Below are 26,422 nucleotides of genomic sequence, written 5' to 3' on the forward strand. Positions count from 1 at the left end.
TCCAAACATTACATGAAATATCCGTGCATTTAAAGGGTTCGATCTCTACTGCACCTGACGGCTCAGAAGACTATACTCTGTACGAAGACAGTGATGAAGAAATTAGGAATGAATCGGAATCTTCTGATGGTAATGACTGACTAAACAATTAAAAGCAGGAAATTTAATTATGCTTTGTGTGCTTCACTCTTTAAATTTTCATTTCCGATTTCCAGGGGTCAGCTTACAATCAGCACCGGCTTATAATCAAATAAATACGGTAAATTATTGACGTCTAAAACAAAAGATGCACAGGTAAATATTTAAACATTTTATCACAAATATATGAGAATCTTACATAACCATCAGTGCAAGCAAAAAAACAAAGGAGCAATGAATTCCCAGTACTTTTGTCTCAAGGTCCATAATACAACAAGCAAGGGAATGTGTATCACATCAAAATGATAATTCTCATTGTAATAGAAAAACACTGTAACGTAATATCCTAGCATTAGACCAGTTAACTGTTCTTGGTTAAGCGATTTACACCCCAGGTAAGGTGTAAGGTCGTATGTCCAGTCCAAGCTTGTAAACTTAAAATTGGATCAGAAATGACTGAAAATAGCTGAATATCCTATTATAATAACTTTGGAATGGGAGGACAAAGGAGAATTCAAACACACACTGAGAAGAAACTCAGAAGTTCTTTATAAGATTAACTTTGTGTACAGGGAATAGTTAGGCAATACTGCTGGCATTTGAAGCAATCCTTGGCCACAGATCAGCACATTCTTTTGCAACAGGTCCAGTAATTGCACTACCTGAAACACAACAAAACAATAACAGCATCAGGTAAACTGTTGTAAATACAGCAGAACCTCATTAATCCAGACTAATTGGGGCTGTAGTTTGTCCAAATTAATGAAAGTCCGGATTAAACAATGTAAGTTATGAAATGAGCCTCTGTTCAATAAAAAGACTGTGTACAGTACAGTATTTTAAATTTAAGAAATACTAAGGTTATTTAGTATAAAAGAGATAATGTAATACAGTATTAGACCTTACATAATACAGAATAACTAATGCAGTGCAAAATTAGAACATGACCACATTTGAAAAATTGCTGATCTTTTATTGTCCTCCTTTGACATTAATTACTTTAATTATTAACTCACCCAGATGCCTCAAACGATCATAATATGCAGGTATGTTTTCATCGTTATCGTCAAAGTATTTAATGACAATGTTCAGATGTTTAATTTCACTAAGTTTTGGCTTTAGGAAGGTCAACAATCTGCCACTAGCTGCAGCACAAACTACATATTTTACAACATTGCCCTCTTAACTCAACTTTATACTGTAATTGCACTCAAGTATTATTAAACGTCTGTCCAGACTATTAGGGTACTACTGTACAAGGTAAAGGAGTTAAAATGTGCAAAATGTATAGATTTCAACCACACACTACAAAAACCTCCAATATCTATACATGTGTATGCATACCAATACCAAATTCAGGTAAATAAACTCATGAATGAACTCATACTTGAAATAAACGGTACTGTCGTTTATCAATACCTCCTACATTCATTATTACGATTTTGCCTTCTTTTGGAATCACTGGATTCTAAATTTCAAGCTGCATCAATGTGATCTACGAACCATATGAAGAAACTATTTAATTATATATGAATGCAAATTATCTCTTACATGATACATCAAAATTAATATGTAAACACAAAACTCGCCCCTACGCAAACTTACTGTAATTAAAATATTAGCCAAATTTCTCCTGGCTTATTGAATGAAAAGGTTCTCTATTAAAAGTTGCTGCATTTCACCACGCCAAAAATCAATGATTCAATTAAGAATTTATTCCTTCATTTTTTCTGAAATTCTTCTTTGTTTTTGCACATTGGGAAATGAAGACATTTGTAGACTGAGGGCCAAGATAGCAATTCTTCCAGCAGCTCATAACAGGAAAGATATTTTCCACTCTCGTAGTTCAAACGCATAATTACCTGACGTAAGACCCAGACTATTTGACTGTTCAGAACAAAACTTACGCTCTAACTTTATGCCAAATAACAATAACTGCACAGAGTTCAACCAATGTTGTATAGGATATTTGATGTAACTTTTATGTAAAAAAAAAAAATTGTTAGTAAAATTTTTGTACTTCTGAATCTATGATTAATTTATGCACCCAAATTTTTTACTATTATTTATCAAATGTGTGTTAATTTGCAAGAAAGTACAGTAAATAATTGCAAAAGGTCAACATGGAAGACACCTTCTTACGGCCACGCATCACGGCAATCACACTATTCTTCCTGTCCTTTCACCTACTTCACACTATCAGGTGTAAGCAACTTGGAAGATCCTCAATATTACTACCAAAAGCTTTGATCACTGCATACATCTTGTAGCTTCTCTTGACTAATGTGACTTTCCTTTATTGAATGGAGTCGGGGGAGATTTCTCTGGCTTCAAAAATGAAGTGTGTTTCTCTGAAGAAGAGCCAAGGCCCATCAATGTAGCTCTTACATGCCACATAACTAGTGCCAATCATGACCTATCACAATGTGTCCCACTTTAAAATCAGATCCAGTTTTTGTTAGTATTTCATAACGTTCCTTTTCCTCACAGCTGCTTTCTTAAAAATATCATAGCATTAACACACCAAAGCTGTTCAGTGACTGAAGGATGGGAAAGGGCTACTATTCAGAAGGTAGTGGCCATAACTGAAGTACAGCACCAGCATTTGCCTGGTGTGAAAACGGAAAACCATAGAAATCCATCTTCAGGGCTACCAACAGTGGAATTCGAACCCACAAATTCCCGAATGCAAGCTCACAGCTACACAACCCTAGCCACATGGCTTTTGGAGGCGTTTTTCCACCTGAGTTCGATCTGCAGGCATACTAGACTTTCCATTCAAAGTCAACTAGAAATTCTTCACAAAAAATTACCAGAACTGTGTAATTCTTACTCTGTCGAAAAACATCTTAGAAGTACCACAACATTTTAGTTTTCTTTTGTCCCGGACCTATCAAAGTGGTAAGAAAATACCAAAGACATGATGCAATAGGGTTGCATCCTTTGCCACATTCACTCTAACCAGCGATCGAAAACAGCATGATCATTATCTAGAAATTTCTCTTTAGTGTGTGTCAAATATTTCCAGAAGTACAGTAACAACGTTGTTTACAGAAGAAGATGCTTCTGCATTAATCAAAATTTACATGAAATGCAACATCATCTACACTATTTAGGAGAGAATGAAACCTTTTTTGGTCTCAACTTGGGTAGAAGTTTTTCTGTAACCAGTTCCTCTTTTTCTTTGCACCATTTTCTTCAGTACTGATCATCTGGCTCAGTTTTATGCAGTTTGCAAAAGTGTTTGTTTTGATGGATCCAAAAATTATATTAACATTTTGTGCAAAAATAGAGAAGAATTTGTAGGCTACATCCTTACCAGTCAGGCATGCATCACTCAATATCTCCCACAATGTTTTAATACATAACTCCAGTGGAAGGTATGATCAAAGTGGTGCACCATTCCTCCAATAGCGTTTGCCTATATTTAAAAAGTTTTATGTGCTCCATGATACGTTTTGTGTCAGTTTCTCAGACTATTCTTGCACCTCCCCTAGTTGCGGAGTGGATAATTCCTCTCACTCTTTCTACGGCAGCATGCTCGACTTTCCACCTGTAGACACCACGAATATTTAAAAACAATTCCTTGCACACTGTAATGACAAGTTTTCAGTTCCTGGTACAATGTATCTGATGATCAACACAGCGACCATGGTTGTTAAGGTATCAAGTCTATTAAATTCAACACTGTAGTTAGTCTGTTCAAGAACTGTTGTACAAAAAAAAAAAAGTCACCATCAGAATGTTGGCTGGCAGGGTAGGACAGGCGGTGGTATAAAATTTCTTATCACTAGACTGCATGCCAAAAACCTGTATTCAATTCCACACCTTTCCGCCATACGAAGTGAGGGCATTTGATGCTGTTTCATCCGTCAGATGGAAACGTTAAGCCTTAAGCAGATCAATAGGTGTCATTTGACAGAAGTTTCACCCTCCCCCCAAACACTCAGATCACCCATGGGCATCAAAGAAAAAACCTGCACCAGGCCTCACGACATCATGAACTTATTTGTACCCCTACATTTATTGGACACACTGTTTGGTCTTCTTTCTGGATTCAAAACTGAAATACATTTCTCCAGAAGCTGAATTGCAGTTCCAAAGGGAAACAAAAAACTTCCAATGCTTCAGTAGACAAAAATTAAATGAAGACAACAGTTTTCCTGGATCGAGGTGGGAACCAATACTCTTCTTTAGCTTTTCATTGTTTTCTCATTAAAAACCATTTAAAATAGAATGCTGGAATGATTTACCTTGCAAATACACTACGTTAATCGATGGCCTAGAATAAATACCTCGTATCTCACAAAGTTCTTCCTATCCATTATTACCCTTCAGACTAGTTACGCCTCCCAGCCACACACGAATATGTAGGCCACTAGAACAATGTTCGTTATGTTCTTTTTTCCTCTGCCGATGTGTGAAGGAAAATGAACCTGTACCATACTACAGAAAAGTATGTCTGCGTGACGTATTTACTAACCTAGAGTATAATTTTTATAAGGTTCATTTTCCTTTACTCGTTAGCATAGGAAAATAAACCCAACGAACATTGTTCTGATGGACTGCATATCCAAATGCGGCTTGAAGGCGTGACCAGTCTTAAGGGAAATGAAATGGCGTATGGCTTTTAGTGCCGGGAGTGTCCGAGGACAAGTTCGGCTCGTCGGATGCAGGTCTTTTGATTTGACACCCATAGGTGACCTGCGCGTCGTAATGAGGATGAAATGATGATGAAGATGACACATACATCCAGTCCCCGTGCCAGGGAAATTAACCAATTAAGGTTAAAATTCCCGACCCTGTCGGGAATCGAACCCGGGACTCCTGTGGCCAAAGGCCAGCACGCTAACCATTTAGCCATGGAGCCGGACTTAAGGGAAATAATGGATAGGAAGAACTTTGTGAGATACGAGGTATTCAGTCTAGGCCATGGTAATAAATCTTATTTATTAACTGAAGACATCGTACGTTTCGAGAAAAACGAACACCCTTCCGTGGGGATAATATAAACTTATAACACCTCTCTCTTTTCACATTTCAAAACAGTTTTCCTCCAAGTTTCAGAATTTCTCCTTTTCTTTCTAGCTCGTTTAGGCCTACATCTAACCCGGAGGACCATGGTTTAGATTCCTGGTCAGATCACGGATTTTTACCCATATCTGAGGACTTGTTCAAGGTTCACTCAGCCTATGCGAGAACAACTGAGGAACTACCTAATGGTAAAGAGCCAATGTAACGACTGAGAGGATTAGTTACACTGACTATGTTGCACCTCGTAACATGGAAGCCTTCAGGCTGAGCAGTGGTCACCTACCAGACCAACACCTATCAAGGGTATTGAGCCATGGGGTATTAGAAATAAGCTTATCAATAATTATTTGTACCTCGATTTTCAGCAAGTTTTCTAAAATATAGTTAAGAGATGAAAGAAATTCAATGAAAAGAAGAAATCCCCAGGTACTGGAACAACTGAACTTTTGAGAAAGGAGCTTATTTCTTTTACTCGAGTCTTCGAAGTCCCATTTGTTAGTTTCAAACAACTTCCTTACATAAGGTGAAGATCACCTTATTGGTCTGTATTGACTGTAGTTCACAACTGAGAAAAAACTTTTGTTTATCCACCTATTTAATACTCGATACATTTCACTCTACGAGATTGATAAAAGTCATATTAACCTTGCAAACATGTTTTGACCCTTTTGGATCATAATCAGCACATCACAATAAGTCAACAAAATTATAAACAACTTAAGATAAAAATCTCCTATGGAGAATTATAGGGTTCAATGTCTATAGTTAAGATATCAACATTAGATGAATTGAGAGCACTTGATCAGTGTTGTTCAAACTATGAATGGAATAGAATAGTACTTATGAAGTATTCCAATGACCATTATCAAAATTCTAATAATGAGTTCCTTGTTTAGATGTTGATCCCAATACTACTGTCAAATCCGGTCCTTAGTATTACATGGCGGCTAATCTTCTAAAAGTGGTGAAGGCCAATATTCCATAAAATAATGCCTTAAAGTAAAGAAAATTTATAAATCAGCTCTTAAAAAGGAACTAAAATTTGATGCCAAGGGAAAATGTGATGAGAAAGGAGTTCACTCTCCTCATGCTTCGGTGGAGTGGCGTGTGATAGCGCCAGTGAATCGTGGCTTACTGCTGAATAGAAGTGGAAACGGAGTACATAATGTTGGTGCCAGGGGATGGAAGGAGGAGGTTAAGAGGGAGGAGTCTGTGTAGTGGGAAGGGTGAAAGGAGGGGGAGGAAGGGGTTAAGACACGCATGATTTGAAATTATAACACTGCAACAAATTTTAAGGTTACAAAAACTTTTTGCGAAAATGTAGGCGGTCTTTATGTATTCCGACCTCCTGAATTCAAAAATGATACTGAAAACATCGTATCAACCACAGTTTTCGCATAAAGTTGTGATTAATTTTTTTTTTTGCTATTGGCTTTACGTCGCACCGACACAGATACGTCTTATGGCGACGACAATTTGTGATTAATGGTAATGCGATTTAAGGTATTATAATAATATTCTGATTGATATACCAAGCTTCATATGGATTTTTAGTGCTTATTATAATAGACATGAAAACATCATATGAAGCTCAGAAGCGGTACATCGTTTTCAACTGTTCAACACTTGCGCTCCTAGTGGCACGAGGCAAACTGTCACGTTGCAAATGACACTGCCTTTCCGTCACTGTGTTGTGTTTGTGGAAGAAAGTATGTGTTAGTCCTAGTGCGAATGTCTACCTGGGGTTATGTAAACTCTCCTAACAGTTTTTGTTATATATGTGGTGAACTTGTGGAGAAAAAGAACCGAAGAAACATTACTACTTTCGTGAAAAAATTCTACCATGCCTATTTCAGAGTGAAACTCGGCGACATCGTTAAACTATGGGCTCCACAGGTCGTGTGCATTGTGTGTGCAGAAGATTTACGACGGTGGGTGGCAAAGAAATAAGAAGTCGTTACGATTTGGCATCCGTATGGTCTGGCGAGAGCAACAGATCATAACGACAACTACTACTTCTGCTCTTGTAAGGTAACTGGTTTCAACAAGAAAAACAAGAAGTCTAGTGAGTATCCGAACAACATTTGCTCAGCTATTTGTCCTATTCCACATGGCCCGGATTTACCTACACCACAGCTTCCGCAGACATTAGATACGGAAGACAGTGATGACAAGGATGCCGTGCAGGAGACGGATGATACTGACTTTGAAGTAGGCACAGATGAGGCCCCTCTTCTGTTCACTCAGCCAGATCTAAATGATTTAATCCGTGATCTGAGATTGTCAAATGATGAAGCAGAGCTCATAGGGTCAAACCTGCGTGAAAGACATTTCTTAGCACCTGGAACGTCCATTGTATTTTATAGAAAAAGGGACTTGATATTCACGCTATATTTTTCTCAAAATGACGTGTTAGTGTACTGCAGTGATGAAGAAGGTTTGATAGGTCAGTTCAACATTCCGTACGCACCCGATGATTGGAGACTGTTCATTGATTCATTTAAAACAAGCCTGAAGACAGTTCTGCTGCACAATGGTAACATGCATGCCTCAATACCTGTCGGCCATTCTGTGCACCTAAAGGAAACATACGACAACATGAAGGTACTTCTTACTACCATTCATTATGAGAATCACAATTGGATGGTGTGTGGCGATTTGAAAGTTGGATATGCTTCTAGGACAACAGACCAGATATACCAAGTTTCCTTGTTTCATCTGTGAATGGGACAGTCGTGTTCGTGACAAACATTGGGAGCAAAAGCAGTGGCCCCGAAGGTTGGAACTGGTTCCAGGGGACAAAAATATCAAGTGTGACCCTATAGTGGAAAGAGACAGAATACTCTTGCCACCTCTGCACCTCAAACTCGGCGTAATGAAGCAGTTTGTCAAAGCATTACCAAGGTGTGGCAAATGTTTCAAATATCTATGTAACAAGTTCCCCCACCTGTCAGATGCTAAGCTGAATGAGGGTGTGTTCAATGGTCCCAATATTCTGAAAGTAATGCCAGTGAAGATTTCCTTAATTCATGAATGAATGGAGCGAGAAGCCTGGACTGCCTTTAAGTGAGTGGTTCAAAACTTCCTGGGAATCAATCGCAGCCCAGAGGATGTCGACATAGTGGAGAACATGCTGACGAAGTTGAAAATGCTGGGATGCTCAATAAGTTTGAAGTTACAATTTTTACATTCTCACCTTGACTTTTTTTCTCCAAACCTGGGTGCTGTAAGTGAGGAACAGGGTGAAAGGTTCCATCAGAATATAAAGGACATAGAACGACGATACCAGGGAACTTGGGATGTTAGGATAATGGGCGACTACGTTGGATACTTCACCGCTGAGCACATAGAAATGTCCCATAAGAGGAAAAGCAGGGGTCACGGCATGACAACTAAGAAAGCACGGAATTAATTACGTTAGTGCATGTTTTTACCATATTCTCTGTATGCATATGTTCACTGTGTGCATATTTCAATATGTTGTTGGTTTAAACTTTATTCCAATTCAGCACGATTCGTGTGCCATATATATATATATATATATGTACTACTTCAATATGTGATATCATTATTACAAAATATACATTTTGTGCCAAAACTGTGGGTGATACAATATTTTCAGTGTCATTTTTGAATTCAGGAGACAGAAATACATAAAGTACTTTTGCGAAGAAAGTTTTTTCCCTGTTGCATAGTGTAATTAAAAACTTCTTCCAATAAGATGTTGATTTTATGCAATATTTCATTCAAATTGTAAGTAGGATTTTTTAAAATGTATATTGATATATACAGTTTGCTTACCCAACCCTTGTCCCATTTCTCTACGGAGCCCGGTATGAGGTGAGATGAATCTGTCGTGACGGGTTTTTACGACAGGATGCCCTTCCTGACGTGAACCTCATCAGAGGAGTTAATGAGATGATATAAATGACATATGATAGTAGGAAGAGGGTGAAACCTGGTGCGGGCACATAGCCTACTCCTGTCAAATAGCTCCGAGGGGTCTGCTCGAGGCGTAATGTCTCCACCCGACGGATAATCACCATCAACAGCGTCATATGCCCTCACTTCATACGAGCACTGCAGAGAGGTTTGGAATTTAATCCAAGCTTTTGGCACGCGATCTAGTGATTAGAAATTGTACACCACCCCCATCCCTACCCTGTCGGCTAACATTCTGATAGTGAAATTTTTTCGACCAACAGGACTCGAACCGGCTGTCCTCTGTGTCAGACTGTTTAGACTTCAGTGCCTTAACGATCACGGCTACCAGGCAGGCATGTCGATATATACAGAAATTCTCATAATAATGTAAGAGTTTGAAAATTTTACACCAAGGTAATAAAAGCGAATTCCTTTAAGCAGATTAACAGCCAGCTTAGAAAAGCTCGCCTATTAACTACTGTATTCCAATCAAGTGAAATAATATGTCAAGTGATCTGGCTAAGCTCCAGCCAGTGCCATATCAGAAACTACACCTGCTGCTCTCTTCTGGAGGGGATGAGTGAAAGGATAATGGAGATCTTTTTGGAAAAGAATTGACTGTGGACACCGATTTCTGTTTTAAACCGGTTTTATGTCGCACCGACACAAATAGGTCCTACAGCAGCAACGGGACAGGAAAGGGCTAGCTAGTTGTGGGAAAGAAGCAAATGTGGCCTTTGTAAAATAAACTGTAAAAACATTTTAATAAGTTTTTGATGTACAAAGAAAAATTCACACCTCCAGTGTTCTTTCAGGTCTGACAAGGTGCTGCCACCAAAAGGGCAGTAAAAGCAAAACTCGTCCTCAGTGTAGAAAATGAAATGTTTACTCGTGTTTGAACGAAGATTTAATTGTTTTAAATTATTCCCCACTGTAAAATAGAACATTTGATTATGTACATACGTATATTCACATGCATTGAGGTAATTTTTCTTTTTTGTAAAGGTGCGGTTTCCTATGTGCAGCGGTCGCATGCGATTGCTGCATGCAGGGGGCGCATGCGTTGGACGCATGGCCTTGTCAGTTTCCATCGTGCAGTTGGTGTGCGCGCCTCAGAAGGGCCAGTCTACTCGCGCAATGGCGAGTGTTGTGACACAAGCTTGGTTGTACATTTTAAAACAGGAAATGGAAGACAGTATCATGATGGAAATAGAAAGAAAGAGAAGGAAGAAGGTTAGATAATATGTATTTAAGGAGAAATGAGGAAGGGTATCATTCCAATTTAATTTCCAAGCACCTACTGGACGACGAAATAAAGTTTCATCATTTTTTTCGTTTAACGAGATATCAGTTTCAATTGTCCGACTCGTGGCTGAACGGTCAGCGTGCTGGCCTACGGTTCAGAGGGTCCCGGGTTCGATTCCCGGCCGGGTCGGGGATTTTAACCTTAATTGGTTAATTCCAATGGCACGGGAGATGGGTGTATGTGTTGTCTTCATCATCATTTCATCCTCATCACGACGCGCAGGTCACCTACGGGAGTCAAATAGAAAGACCTGCACCTGGCGAGCCGAACCCGTCCTGGGATATCCCAGCACTAAAAGCCATACGACATTTCAGTTTCAATTTGTATTGTCTGCAATTAAAAATGACATAGACCAACAGAAAGTATTTGGAAGTCGAAGGCCACTGAATTTTGGGAAAGATGGCAATTTCCTAATTGTGTCGGAGCAATTGACGGGAAACTTATCCGGATTGTATGCCCTTCGAAGAGCGGGTCTCTGTTCTTCAATTACAAGAACTTTTTCTCCATTGTTCTTTTGGCAATCGTGGACGCGAATTACAAGTTCGTTGCAGTTGACGTCGGATCGTATGGAAAAGAAGGTGATAATGTAATATTTGCAAAGTCGAATATGGGCAAAAAGTTGTATTCGAACAATTTCGACTTTCCACCAGAAGCAAATTTGCCAGGTTCTGAGAGGGTTCTGCCACATGTAATTGTTGGGGATGAAGCATTCAGGCTTCACAAGAACATTCTGAAACCATTTAATAGGTCCCAGAAAAGGAAAATTTTGAAAAGGCAATTTTCAATTACCGTCTATGCAGAGTCAGGCGTGTTTCTGAGAATGCTTTTGGTTTACTGTGTCAAGTTTTCAGATTGTTTTACTCCCCAACCGGAGTTAAACCTGAAACCTGTGACAAGTTAGTATTAGCTGCAGGCTGCCTCCACAATTTAATTAGGGAAGATTGTCAATCACTTCTGGCTTCACAGTGAAATAGCTGTGAGGAACATGACACCTCTTAGTAGAAATGGAGGATTCGCCCAGGCAGAAGGATTCCAGGTTCGAGATTCTTTCATGGATTTTTTTGTAGCAGAAGGCAAAGTTGAATGGCAAGAGAGAGCAATTCAAGGCACATAATTAGACCAGGGATTTGGTATGGACAGCTATATTTTTCACTACACAGTAAAACCTCTTCAAGACAAAAGCTTGTCCGAAGTGGAAACGTTTCGCAGTTCCTGTGATTATAACAGTCTTTATTGCGTTATGAAATTTGAGTAAAGTGGAATCTGCATAACACGTGAGTGGAAAAGATTTTATTTACGGATAATATTATTGTAAAATGCGGATAAAATTATTGTGGCAATGAAATCATTTAAGCTCTGTGTTGTACTGTACGAGCAAATACTGGCCATGACGGCCACATTATGTTCAAACCATGATCATATACGCGAACTTCGGTGCAAAAGTGACGCAAACCAATTTACCATTCATTGATTCTCACTCTTCCAAACTGTTTAAATTATCGTACACAATTCACGGGTGTATTCATAACAAGAAATAAAAACCAAGTGCGTGGATGTGTAGTGTTGTGAAATATTATTATTATTATTATTATTATTATTATTATTACTGAAATCCGTGGATCACATGCATACATCAGTCAAGATATTCGAGTGGCATTCAAGAATAGATATTGATATGTTGTTAATGTTTTCTTTCATAATTTTCCGTTTTTTCCGAATGCAATGCAGAAACAAATCTATCGGAAAGGAAAATCGGTTCCTTGGAATTCCGCCTTCATCTGTATATATGTTTTGTACATAACGCACTTTTCCGCTTGTATAAACGTGTTCCATTTCAATATTTTAAGCAGTTGTGAAATTTTGTAAACACTGTCAAAATAATTCAAAGTAGAGAATATTCATATCAATTGGTATTCACAAAGCAATGTTTCCGTTGTACGGTATGAGCAAATAATATACTAATTTTTGTTTACTACTATTCATAAAACGCTATGTGACTTGAAAACTATTGTAAATACGTTGTGTAAACATTTTATAAAAATGAAACCGTAGGGCAGTTTAAAATAATCACTTATCTGTTTTATCATTGAAATTGGAGGCTATTTCTTCCCAGATTTTGTCTCGGAGCACAATATTTTTATAGTCCTGATGGGAGCAGTCATATAGTTCCCGTCTTCCGGAAACAAACTCAATAAATCTCGCCTCTTCGTCTTTAGAAAAGCTCATCATGAGATAATACACGCACGCGTCCGCTGCACCCGACTAGTATACTCAGCACTGCCTGCGTCTACTGCATGCGATGATTTCTAGGAGCTGCATGAAGGAAACCAGTCCTATAGCATTCCATTGTAGGAGTCAGGGAGGGGATGGATGCAGTAGCGGTCGGCAGCAGACGCATGCGACCGCTGCACATAGGAAACCGCACCTTAAGTAGTGAATTAAGTCCTGGGTGCGGGTGCTTTTTTTTTCATATGGTAATTTTTATTTTGTAGAATAAAGTAAAAATATATGTATTTAAGAGCATTTTAGTCCGTTTTTGACGGATGAACAAAAATTCACACCACCAGTTTTCTTTCAGGTCTGAAAGGGATACCGAGACAAAAAATATGCTCAATCTATGTCTGAAGCACTACAGAATAAATTATGATAACGTAAATAGCTTAGAATTGCGAAGATCCATCTTTCTGGTGCAGAAAATCACTTCAATTCCTAAAAATGCATGCTCCTGGCAGCCATAACACTACACAAATGTGAATAACCACGTACACCAACCTCGAAACTGCATATATACCAGAACAGAATTTTTTCTAGATTTTCTGATGTCCACACCAGTTAGCAGCACAAATCAAATGTGGGAATCAGGTTACCCAACGGGCCAATAGCAGAAAAAAGTGGGAATTATATCACCCAGTGGCCAGGAAAAGGTTAAGACCCAACATCAGTTCAATGTCCAATGATTCATAATTTAACTGAAGAGTTTCTCTGGATTCACAAAATATGATTTTAGGTGGTATAAGGGGCACAGTGTGTCCCAAATGTTAGTTAAACCAATGAGTTCCAAAAATTAAGCTGTGTGGTCTGTAGAATATGTTCAGAGTAGTTTAATGGTCCTTAGGCTGAAGAAATCCTTAAGAGAAAAGTTTAGCAAATATTCTTGCCATGAACTTATCATAACTTGAACAAATATTGACATCTCTGGTTCAGTAGCCTGGATCCCGACTGTGAGAAACAAGAGCAGGATGCAAGCATACATACATAACCATTAGAGACTCATGCCTTTCAGCGTTCAGTCCGCAAGCCTCTGTGAATTTACTAAACGTCACCACAATCCTCAATTTGTGTTGTGGCCTCATTTACTTCTATACCTCTTATCTTTAACAGTAAATATGTTGGAAGATAGTCCGCCTAGTCAATACTATTCATTTATTTACCTTTCACCTTAACATCTAGTACATGTTTCGAGAATATAATGCATTCTCTTCCTCAGCTAGTAGATTAAAATTCATTATACAATAAAACCTGACTAAAATACGGGGGCCCCCATTAAAATTCAAAACAATGAGTATGACAATTTGACACTTAAAAATTTTGGATAGTACAAACATAGAATTAAAATCCCATTTTGTCAAGTACAAATTAAAAACACAATATAGTCTAATTAATGTCTAATTAAATACAACGTCTTGTGATGATATGAATTCACAGTGTCCTTGAAGTTGCCTTGCGTAGTTCAAAAATGTTGAGTTGAACTACGCAAGGCAACTTCAAGGACACTGTGAATTCATATCATCACAAGACGTTGTATTTAATTAGACATTAATTAGACTATATTGTGTTTTTAATTTGTACTTGACAAAACGGGATTTTAATTCTATGTTTGTACTATCCAAAATTTTTAAGTGTCACATTGTCATACTCATTGTTTTGAATTTTAATGGGGGCCCCCATATTTTAGTCAGGTTTTATTGTATAATGAATTTTAATCTACTAGCTGAGGAAGAGAATGCATTATATTCTCGAAACATGTACTAGATGTTAAGGTGAAAAGTAAATAAATGAATAGTATTGACTAGGCGGACTATCTTCCAACATATTTACTGTTACTAAGTCAATACGGATCCAATCCCGACCATCATGGTCAAGATTATTAATAAATCTTATCTTTAAATCGTTAGAAACCAAGTCAAAACCATCGTCGTCTTGGTCTACCTCTACTTCTCTTACCCTACATAGCAGAGTCCATTATTCTCCTAGGTAACCTATCCTCCTCCATTCGCCTCACATCACCCCACCAGCAAAGCCGCTTTATGCGTACAGCTTCATCCATCGAGTTCATTCCTAAATTAGCCTTTTATCTCCTCATTCCGAGTACCCTCCTGCCATTGTACCCACCTGTTTGTACCAGCAATCATTCTTGCTACTTTCATGTCTGTTACTTCTAACTTATAAGATATCCTGAGTCCACCCAGCTTTCACTCCCGTAAAGCAAAGTTGGTCTGAAAACAGACCAATGTAAAGATAGTTTTGTATGGGAGCTGACTTCCTTCTTACAGAATACTGTTGATTGCAACTGCAAGCTCACTGCATTAGCTTTACGACACCTTGATTCAATCTCACTTAGGGCCTGTACTACGACAGCCAGATAAAAGTGTGGTATAAATTTATTTGGCAGTTTGGACATTTAACTGGCAGTTTGGACATTTAACTGGAAGTTCGGTTGAAACCGCGTACTACGACTTTCGTTTATGTACATTCTGGAAAAATATTCTCGTGTATAGCTATGCCGAAGTTGGAGAGGCTGTTAACGCTCTTATCTGGGACGCTACTGTAAAGAATCAAGATGGCTACTAGCTACTGTAAAGAATCAAGATGGCTACTAATGAAGACGAATCTACGTCTGCATGATGCTGTGCGAAATTAAGTTGTTACAATGTATAAAGTATGTCATGCTTCCTGTCCAGCTATCACAGAATTCTTGAAAATTTCCCAAGCTAGCAAGTTGTTGCTACTGAGTATATCAGTAGCACACAAGCAATCAACCGTGAGTTTCATGGGTAGCCATGGTTGTTAGGGCAGCATACTTTGCTCGTAAGCAGTTTTTCGTGGATTCGAGTCCCAATAGTCTAACATTTTTTTTTTACCTTGTAAAGGGCAGTCGGTAGGGTACTAGAGGTGATAGTAATCCGCGACGCACATATGGAGTAAAGGTATACGACGCTCATGGCGATTCGCCCGTCGAATGAGGATGTTATATTTCTTTTACTTCATAACAACTTACTACAAAAGTATTTACGCTGAAGTGCGATAAATGCCTGCCAGTTACTATTCTCACATTGTATTGAAAAGAAACTAACTACTTATTCAAAGAGCAAACAATAAACTGAATTAATAATAAAATTAATGATCCCACGCTGCATCAGCGACCTTAATTACGAATATAAACTTTACTTTCGTCGTAACGCGCAACCTCGTAAATAGTACTAGACAAAAAAGATACATAACCTGAACCTTAACTTTTGTGTCCAGGTTAAATTTTCAGTCTCTTTATTTTCTATAACAGTTTCAGTTTTGTTATACAGTTCATTAATTTTTAACATTTTTGTATGTGTATATTTCAGTCCTAATTCTGTTTTTGACCTGGACTTCCACATTATAGCTTAATAACAGTCTGATATTGGATTCTAGTAATACAATTTCAAAAGGAATAGAGCTAAACAAATTAAAACACCAGGGAACACGTACACCTCCGCACTAAATTTCACTATATTTTCAGTAACCTTATTAACAACCCAATAAAAATGTTACTAGATCTTCCGCATTACAATACCGTCGTTAAAATCCGTTGGTAGTACGTAAGAAAATATTTAACTTCTAGTTCGCAAAACTGCAGCCTACATAACTGGCTGTTTATCTGACAGTCGTAGTACAGGCCCTTACTATATTACCATCCTGGGAGAACACACAACCTAAATACTTGAAATTATCGACCTGTTCTATAGAGCGTTCCAACCTTAAATTGCAGTACAGCAGTAATGGGATAATTCTGTCTCCTTCCTTCTCCCACGTTTTGCGGATAGCGCCAAGGTCTGTCTAGGGAGGTCTGGTCACGCTACCACAATCCTTTGCGGTGGCAGCCATATTGGGTCTCAAATATCGTTATGTGGGCGTGCCCTATGTAATTATGTTATTACTTGAATTTTGAAGGAAAATGGGATACTGCGCCGCACCAAATTGTCAAAATAAGACAACTGGTGGAATTAGTGTTTTGCTTTCCGAGAGATAAGCAAAGGAGAGCTCAGTGGGTACAAAACTGAAGGCGTGACAAATGGCAACCTACAGATAATTAATTGCTTCTTGTGCGAGGTTAGTGAAGTTATACATTCGTATTATTCCTGAATAATAGTATGTTTACATGAACGATGTTTGATATTTATAGGTCTTATTATGTATTTTCTTCTAGCATCATTTTGAAGAATTGTAATTTGAACTAAAGAGGGCAGATGGACGGACACTACTCAAGTGGAATTCCATCCCAACAATTTTCAACGTCCCTAATCCACCTAAATCTTTGACATATAATAGGAAACCTCCCAAAGAAAGAGACTTGTCTTTCAAAACAAGCAAGAAAAGTAACAGGAAATGTGTAACAGTAGTACTGATGTTTAAGAAAATTTCCTTGGCTCCATGGCTAAATGGATAGTGTGCTAGCCTTTGGTCACAGGGGTCCCAGGTTCAATTCCCAACAGGTTCAGGAATTTTAACCATAATTGGTCAATTTCGCTGGCACGGGAGGTGGGTGTATGTGTTGTCTTCATCTTCATATCATCCTCATCACGACGCGCAGGTCACCTACGGGAGTCAGATCAAAAGACCTGCACCTGCCGAGCCGAACTTGTCCTCAGACGCTCCTGGCACTAAAAGCCAAACGCCATTTCATTCCATTCCTTTTCATGTAAATTACAGGCAGTATCATTCTAACCCTACATGAACCGTAGAAATGTTTCGCAGATATTTGAAATGCTTGTTCCTGTTCATTTACAAATTTTAATCACAACAAACAATAGGGCTATCACCTGAAACCAACAATTTATGTCCAGCTGGCCATCATTACAATTTTACTGATAATAGTAGCCTTATACTGTACTGTAGTTATTATTTACAGCTAAATTTCATTCATCTTAAATGCTCTATAGAGTACATTATATGGCTGGGCAAATACATAAAAGACCACAACACTCGCTTCACTCGCACTAACCAACTAGTGTAATTTAATGTACCGTAGCCTAACATAATATCCTAACGTAATCCCTAAAATAGCCTAACCTAGGTTAACTCAACTTGTGACTGAATTTCTATTTCTTATGGAATCGTGTCTACCAATGGCTTTAATTTTCTTAACCATTATTACCATTATTATTATTATATGCATGAATATTAGGACTCAGCTAAGAGCACCGTGGTCGCCAACCCACTCTCCCCAGTTAGGAGTGCCTGACGCCCCTTTCAGTCGCCTCTTATGACAGGCAGGGGATACCATGGGTATTGCTATTGCCCCCACCCACGGAGGGAAATCTATTTTGGGTTGTGACGAGGCCCTTAGCTGAGTCTTGACATTGCCTTCACTATACTAGCCCATCCAACCTCCCCTGGTCAACAAGTGTTCTTTTCTGACCGCGACAGCATTAGCGCATTCGAGGCCTAGGAATTTTTTTATTTCCACGCACTTTGTGGCCTTCATCTTTCTTTTGCTGAGACCTTTATTTTTCGAAGTGTTGTTCCCCTTCCATTTGTTTTCTTCTGATTAGTGTTTATAGAGGATGGCTGTCCAGTTGTACTTCCTCTTAAAACAATAATTACCACCACCACTATGTACTATACAGCTGCATGTGTTATCAATAAACTAGTTAAGAGTAGCTAAGAACATCACTCTTGTTGCATATGTGCAGAATATTTTTGCCTTAGAACCCAAAGGAGTACCACATGAATGGATAACAGTTACCATACATAATTTAATGCACTCAACTCAAGAGGCATTCAGTGTTTGTCAACATACTGGGGTAACCTTTTAGGAACGCAGTATCAGAAATTACTTTCTTACTAAAGAAAACTCTGAAGGTAATTTATTACAACTGTCGTTTAGTACTTTAAATACAGTACTTCAAATTCAGTATTTCGTGTACCGGTAATCATAATGATACAGGTACTGTACAGATTTCTAAGTTTCTGTCAATAAGATTATGTATTTCACAGATGATATTAATAAGAAACACAGTAAGACCAACTTGTAAGGAAGTTTCGCCAAATGCAAAATCTTCATTGCATAGAACTTACCATGTCACAACTCCTATTTTATATTCTTAATTTTCCTGATTTTTTCACTGCTGGTAAAGAAACATTTCAGCTCTATGTAGATAAGTTTACTTTAAAATTTAAATAACAAAATGCCGTATGTGCGGTTATTTTCAGTCATGTTCAGGGAATTTTATGTGCAGGCATGAAAAAGTCAGTTGCTGGCCAGTGTCTTTCCTATTGAATTTTTACGGGGGGGTCAAAGCGAGGCAAATTGTCTTCAGATATGGAAGTTATTTTTAAAACAATCCCGAAGTTCTTATCTTGCTTAGTACTTAATTTGTGACAGGAAGAATCTCTCCTTGAATTTTGGTTTCGCGCGTGACTCGGCTGGCTGGTTGAAGTACCGGTAATGATCTCCCAAACATGCGTTAACATTTCCAGATAGTCGAATGCAGTTCAGTGCTCATTTCGTCAGTAGTATGTATAATAGTGATTAAATACATATCAGTGACTTGTACAATTCTTGAGGGAAAGTGTACTTCATTTGTGTGGTTTGCGAGTTCGTGCTCGTGCGTGGGGATCTAATTTCGAAGAAAAAGTGCAGAAGGATCATGGCGTGGTTAAAGCAAAGCAAACGGTCTTCGGATATGGAAGTTATTTTTAAATTATACCTCAAGTCCTCATCTCATTATCTCTTAATTTATGACAGGGCGAACGTCTCGTTTGTTTACATTTCACGAGTGACTCGGCTAGCTGAGCTTTTAAATATACTGACAGCCGTGTGCAGTGGTGTTCATTTCATCAGTATTATTAGATTCATTAAATAAAGATCAGTGATATATATATAATATTTAATGGCGTGTGGCCTCCGAAGAGGCCGAGTGCAGGTCTTTCAAGTTGACGCCGCATAGGCGACCTGCGCGTCTATAAGAATGCGGCCCTACCTGTGATGAATTATAATGCTGAAGACGGCACACACACCCAGCCCCCGAGCCATTGGAATCAACCAATGAAGGTTAAAATCCCCGACCGCGAATAGAACCCGTGGCCCTCTGGACCAAAGGCCAGCGCGCTGACCATTTAGCCATGGAGCCGGACAAGTTCTGTGATAAATGTACAGTTCTCGAGGACAAGTGGATTGTGTTTGTTTGTGGAGTCAGTTCGTGCTCGTGCGGGGGGTTCTTAGTTCGAAGAAAAAGTGCAGAAGGATGTACAATGGATCGTCAAATTAAAAAGAAACGTTCCGTAGAGAAACTCAGGGGAAAGAACGCAATATCATATTGAGTGTCCTGGATTATTTTTTAAAGACTGAATATGAGCAGCGCAGTCAGTGAAACAGCTAAACAACAATCTATGCTATAAGGAAGGAACACACACATGGTCCTTTGCGAACTCCCAAAAGAAAAAAAAAAAAGAAAAAAAAAAAAAGAAAGAAAGAGAAGGACGGCAGAAAAATGCAAGGAAAATTAAATATGATGAAATTGTGCAAAGTGGAATGCGTCGGGTGGTTCACTCTCTTATTTGCTAATATACCACCGACATTGAACGTAATTTTGAATCGGGTAAATGGAGAAGATTCTTTGCCACGATTATCCAAAACTACGTTGTATCGCTTCTTACATGATACAGGCTTCTGTTATTTAAGATGGGGCAAAAAGGCAGCTTTCATTGAAACTGATGAAATTATTAGAGGCACAGATATCTCTGGGAGATAAAACGTTTGAGGGCACAAAATAAAGCTATAATTTACACAAATGAATTGTGGGTAAATATTGGGCAGACAGTGACAAAAGAATGAAAGGAAAATTGTGATCCGGACGATGCAGAAAGTCGTATTAAAAACTTTTCATCGTTGACATTGTCCTTAATTCGTCTGCATTCCACAAATCTCTCTCATTTTTCTTTACTTCGTTCACGTAATTTGCACATAAATTGCACGACAGGCCGCCATTGAAGCGGTGAGTTCGGGACTTAAGCGACCGAAAAGCCGAGGACCGTGATTTGCCTTAGTCCACGCGGGTAATGAACATGGTTTTGTTCCAAATGCTGAACTAACATTTTTATGCCATAAAAACATAAGACAATTGGGCAAATTAAGTGAATGAAGTAAAGAAAAATGAAAGAGATTTGTGGAATACAGACGAATTACAGGACGATGTCGACGATGAAAAGTTTTTAATACGACTTTCTGCATCGTCCGGATCATCCTCAAAGTTCATCTCCCAAACCCGGTTCATCCAAAGCGGGAACATCGGCCCTTGCAGAAAGGATAGAAGGTGAACATCCAATGCCTGAGAGCAACGCCAGTGATTAAGGTATGTTGTATTTATTTTACCATCCTACAAATATTAATTTATTGTGCCATTTCACCGTTCTATAGTTGTAGTATTTGGAACAAAAATGGCGCTCCAGCCTTTAAAGAATTAAAATAAAGCAATTAGCAGCGGTACGAGCTGAAGAGACAATAAATTCAACCGGCAATCACGGAAAGAACCACTTTTAGAAGGCGGTGCGAAAGAATGACGAGAGCGGATTATTTAAACCGATTATTGAAAAAAAATCTTCCATTAGAACAAATCCCAATTCAGCACTGCATCGAAGAAAGGACGGAGTCGAGTAAAGAAACCAGCTACTTATCGGATTCTTTAATCAGTTATTGGAGATAAGATCAAATCTGCGATAACCCGTCTAACATCAGCTGTGGTTGACACATATACGTGAGATTATAGACCAGCTGTTAGGAAACGTCAAGTTGGATCTGTACTACGTCACGGTTGGGCTCGGAACATTGTATTTGCCCGATACTGCATAACGTCAAGAGAGCTGAATTAAACGGAAAATAGAGTGCAATTCTAAAAGCACGTAAAATTCACACCGTTTCGGCGAGCAAGGCAGTTGAAATAAGACGATATTTAGAGCTGTTATTAGCAAATTAGACGTACCAAATTACGTAATACTTTTCGCATTAGCACTACTAAGCAGATTACAACATGTATAAATCAACTAATGCCTTGTGTTATTCTGTCCTTGACGCAATGAAGACCACCATGATGTTCTAAGAAGCTGAGGCAAAGACTACTCTGGCTATGGTGACGCTTCACGAGATCGATGATCCAGGAGGGCGGTAATCAGCTGTGAGGACGAGATGGACCCGATTACCTAAGCCGAACCATGGAGCGAGGCCTACCATCCCATGACGATTAACAGCGAGATGGAAGTCAATACCCAATAAGCAAAGTTAAGTCCCCATTTGAGTCGTGTCGTAAGTAGAAACCTTTATTCTTTTGGTTAATATATATTGTGCATTATGACATTGTGTGTGCGTAGTTAATATACGAGTGTACTTACAAGGAAATAGGTATTCATCTGAAGTTACCGTAAATCCCAGACATAGGTGTAAAATACCAGTGAATGCCGTTCGTAAGTTTATCAATATGGTAGTGGAGAAGTGACTGATATTTTCCTTAATTCGTTGTCAGTGAAGTGTTAGAGTATTAAGAGGAAGCTAATATTTATATGCGTGATGGCTTTAACAAAATAACATGCGTAAAGATCGTATTTAGGGAATGTTTACAATAAAATATAGTGGCACAGTTTTAAGGTTACGATGTGCTGTTCTTTGATACTATGACAGTAATGATAATGATTTATATATGTGTAGGTTATGGCACATATGTTGCGTATTCGATGAAAGGAGTGCTGTGATTATGAATGCTACGCGATAATTGAAATGTTAAATGGTGAATGTAATAAGCATATGAGTTGATAGTATATTTTGATGGTGATAGTTAATGTTATTTAGGAAGTTGGTCATAGTATTTCTTCGAGAGATGGTAGTATGTGTAGGTTGCACATGCTAAGGTATAGGTATTGAAACGTACTGTTTTCAATTGCTATTTTTATTCCCTAATATATATATATATATAATACAGAATAGGATACGATCTCAATGCCATCAGTATAGAATTAATTGAGTGAGTAGGGTCATCAGAAGAGCCGAGAGGCCACCTACGTCAATATTTAGGCCTTCACTGACATACCTACGATTGTTTTCATACATTCTCACATACGGCAATTTAACTTATGATTTTATGAGAGCAGTATAACACATCACTGGTAACTTAGTCTTTCATATGTGGATTTTAGATGAAGATAGAGTCTTCCTATGTGTCAATTTTTCCACCTATGGTATTATTCGTTGGAAGATTAATTAAATACACTTGGTAATGCTATATTAAGTTATATACGCACTTTAATTGAATTTCAACCATGAATTAAAATAATAATTGAATGATTTAGCCATATAATCCTTACGATGGAATTAATTTGAGATTGCTTACGACTTAAAGTGGACTTAGATTTGCTTATATGGAGGTCAGTTAGGATGAAATATGAAACATAAAATAATTTGGAACCTCAACTAGAGAAAAACCCTAATGGACAGACATTAATCTTCTCACACGATTTTTTTTTACTATGCGTGGACATTGATGTGAAGTGTTCAGCCGAGTGATATGCATTTCTGTAATTGCATGTGAATTTAGGTTCAGACGATTGAATTTTGGTAATTTTAAGGAGCAATCCAGTTTAATATGGAAAGATTCCAGATCTCAATTAATTAATTGATTGATTAATTATTGGCCACCTTCTTTGCGTTTTCACATTTTCAATTGAAACTCAATTTGAACAATGTATATAGTAGGGAGTATAGCTTGTTTTACTTAAATCATTTGGATGCATCCAATTTTTACAATTATGTTGAATAATTTTACTTGATTATATAATTTTTTTTTCTTTTCATTTAATTCCCTTGGATACTACTTAGTTATGATACAATTCTTTGACAGGCCAGGATTAAGACATAGATAAATGAGGCCTGATTTCATTTTTTTTTATGTTAGAGGTTTCCCTAAACCTGTTTTCTCCAACGTAACATAAGTACATTATTTAGAAGCTGATTGCGTAGGAAACCAGCCACAGTGTATATTTTTTTCAAGATACTCTACCTTTATTTCAACTCATACTTAGACCAATTTATTAATAAAAGCTGAGTAGTGGAAAACATTAAATTCTTTCAATGTCTTCTTAGAATAAGTATTAGATATAAGCTTATAATGACTAATTCTGATTGCGATTATGATAATGACATGTATGGAATTCTTGACAAGCCATGATAATCTGAATTTTACGATAAATTTCGGTATCATTCAAGTACGGTATCCGACTCATAGCGTGTTGAAGACGTTCATCTACGTAGGTTGGGATTTACCGTAGGCCAGCGGTGTTCTTTCTCACGCGGAACTCACAACCCAGCAATATTTGGCAGATGAAATTGTTATTAAGAGCTAGTCTGGAACTCGTGTATCCCCACCTGGACGCGGGAGTGGTGAATTATGAATGAATGAACTTAAAATTACAAACAAAAAATATGAAACTGTGACACCCTGTTTGAGTCACACTCGAGCGTGATCTTCACAAGTTGATTTCTCAACAGCGCACTCCATCTGCGCTGTACTGCAATTTAAGGTTGGAACGCTCTATAGCTTTGTATCACCAATCTGACATTCAATTCTGTTGAATTTCTTACCTACTGACAATTTAGTCTTCGAGAGGCTAATTTTCATACCATACTCACTGCACCTATTTTCAAGTTCCAAGATATTAGACTGCAGGCTTTCGGAACAATCTGCCATTAAGACCAAGCAGTAAAAAAAAAGTACCCAGGAGCATAAAAGAAAAGACCACACTAGATAAAATACGAAATCAAGATATCAGACTGAAGTAACAGAGCAAAGTTAAGGCGCTCTGGAATCGCATAAGAAATGCAAAGCATGAGGATTCCAAAGAAAGCATTCAAGAAAATTATGAATGAAGAAAGAGAACAGGACAACTTCATGTATGGAGGAATTCTGTAATGGAAAGCATCAAAACAAAAGAGAGACTGTGTGTGAAAGAAAATAGATGAACAAAGAAGACTAGGCCATCTCGTGACTATGATTGTTAAAGCATTAAGGTTTTTTTATGGTCTGACACCACGGTTAGCTGTCTCAAATCCTAATGATGGAAGAAAAATGTTAACCATATTAATGCTGGCTACCAGAGCAGGAGAGGTGGACACAATTAGATTGCAAATTTTTATCAGCCACAAATTCAGAATGTATCCGTTTTAACCATATCTTCATGTGCTGTCCTTACAATGTCCAAGAGCATTTCAGCACGATTTTAACAAGCACTACTGGAACATTTTATTTAAGTTGGTTGATGTGGAAGCACCATATAGCAGTTCTGCATCAGCTGGTGGTTATTTGCAGTGGTGTCCAGCGGCATGCATACAGCTAACACCACTCAATTAGATTTGGTGATTGATGATCTGACTACAGAATCAACATTTACCAGTTCCAGTTTTCCAACTGAAATTGTAATGATTAGCAGTGATGGAACTAACAATTCTATGAATATTAATGCAAGAAAGAGTCTGGATGATGAGCATACTCCAGATGCAAAGAAGTTAAAGTCTAATTTATTTTTCAAATTTTACTCTTAGTTCATCCCAGATTTTAATGTCAATTGTGTGTTTGTACATTTCTTTAGTTATTAGATGCATTACATTAAGGCTGAAGATGGCCAGCCAAGGCCCAAATTTAGTAATGTAATTCAGATATACTGCATACTAGCTGATGTGCCTGTGCTTCACTGCAGGATTCTCAGAAAGACTGACAGTGGTTTTCCCAACTGAAGTCAGTATAGGACATTAAAAGGCAAGTAGGAATGTAGCGATTAAAGGCAATGTTAGCATATAAAATACTTGATCAAATGAAAAAATCTGCACATTTTCTCACTTAACGAACAGTACTATGGCTGCAGGTTATAAATTTAATTTTTTGTACATATTGAAGATCTACTTGTGATACAAATTCTCATAATTTTGTTAAATACCACCTATTCAGTACAATAAATACGTAATAAAAACTTATATATTTAGGCTTAGATTTTAGACAAATATGTTTTAACTTAAAGACATAATTTTATTGTTATATGAGTTGTAAAATAACATAATATTTATCAGGTTTACAAGCATAATTTAATCCAATAGAATAGATTCATGATCTTATATAACCTTAAGTAAATGATAACTGGCCGATGATGCTCACGAAAAAGGAGCGAAACATGTACCATATCAACAACTTAATAAATATGGAAGTTTTTATTGTATTGAATAGGTGGTATTTAATAAAATTATAAGAATTTGCATCACAGTACTATCTAACAGTCCAAAGTTCCAGAGCTGGAATGACCAGATCGCAGACAGCCGTGAACACTTCTCTGCCATTATCCCGTTAAATACGCACACTTCCAATCAATGCCTCAGAGTAGGAATGGAATAGCTCGAATGCTATGAGGAACCAGTGTGTTACGTACCAGTAGTATCGGAAAACTTATGAAACAGAGGAATGGCATACTTAAGAAGAAAGTTACCGAACTTCCCAGCTACTTCCCGCTATTATTTAGGCAGACTGTTACACTCGTAAGACTTGGTCAGTTGGCCGGGTGGTTAGGGGCGCGCAGCTGTGAGCTTGCATCCGGGAGATAGTGGATTCGAACCCCACTGTCAGCAGCCTTGAAGATGTTATTCCATGGATTCCCATTTTCACACCTGGCAAATGCTGGGGCTATACCTTAATAAAGGCCAAGGCCACTTCCTTCACACTCATAGCCCTTTCCTATCCC

At 38.0% G+C, this 26,422-nt stretch overlaps 1 protein-coding gene across 1 annotated transcript in view; it reads right to left on the minus strand.

Moving 5' to 3' along the window:
- Positions 1–664: 664 nt before the first annotated feature.
- Positions 665–26,422, minus strand: part of RpL23 (ribosomal protein L23) — a 58,207-nt gene continuing 32,449 nt past the window's right edge. The window contains exon 5 of the mRNA XM_067148767.2: positions 665–800. Within this exon, the coding sequence (XP_067004868.1) occupies positions 718–800 (83 nt within the window). The 3' untranslated portion in view covers positions 665–717. The remainder of the gene's footprint in view (positions 801–26,422) is intronic.

Source organism: Anabrus simplex, chromosome 5 (genome assembly GCF_040414725.1).
Source record: "Anabrus simplex isolate iqAnaSimp1 chromosome 5, ASM4041472v1, whole genome shotgun sequence".
NCBI classification, from domain to species: domain Eukaryota; kingdom Metazoa; phylum Arthropoda; class Insecta; order Orthoptera; family Tettigoniidae; genus Anabrus; species Anabrus simplex.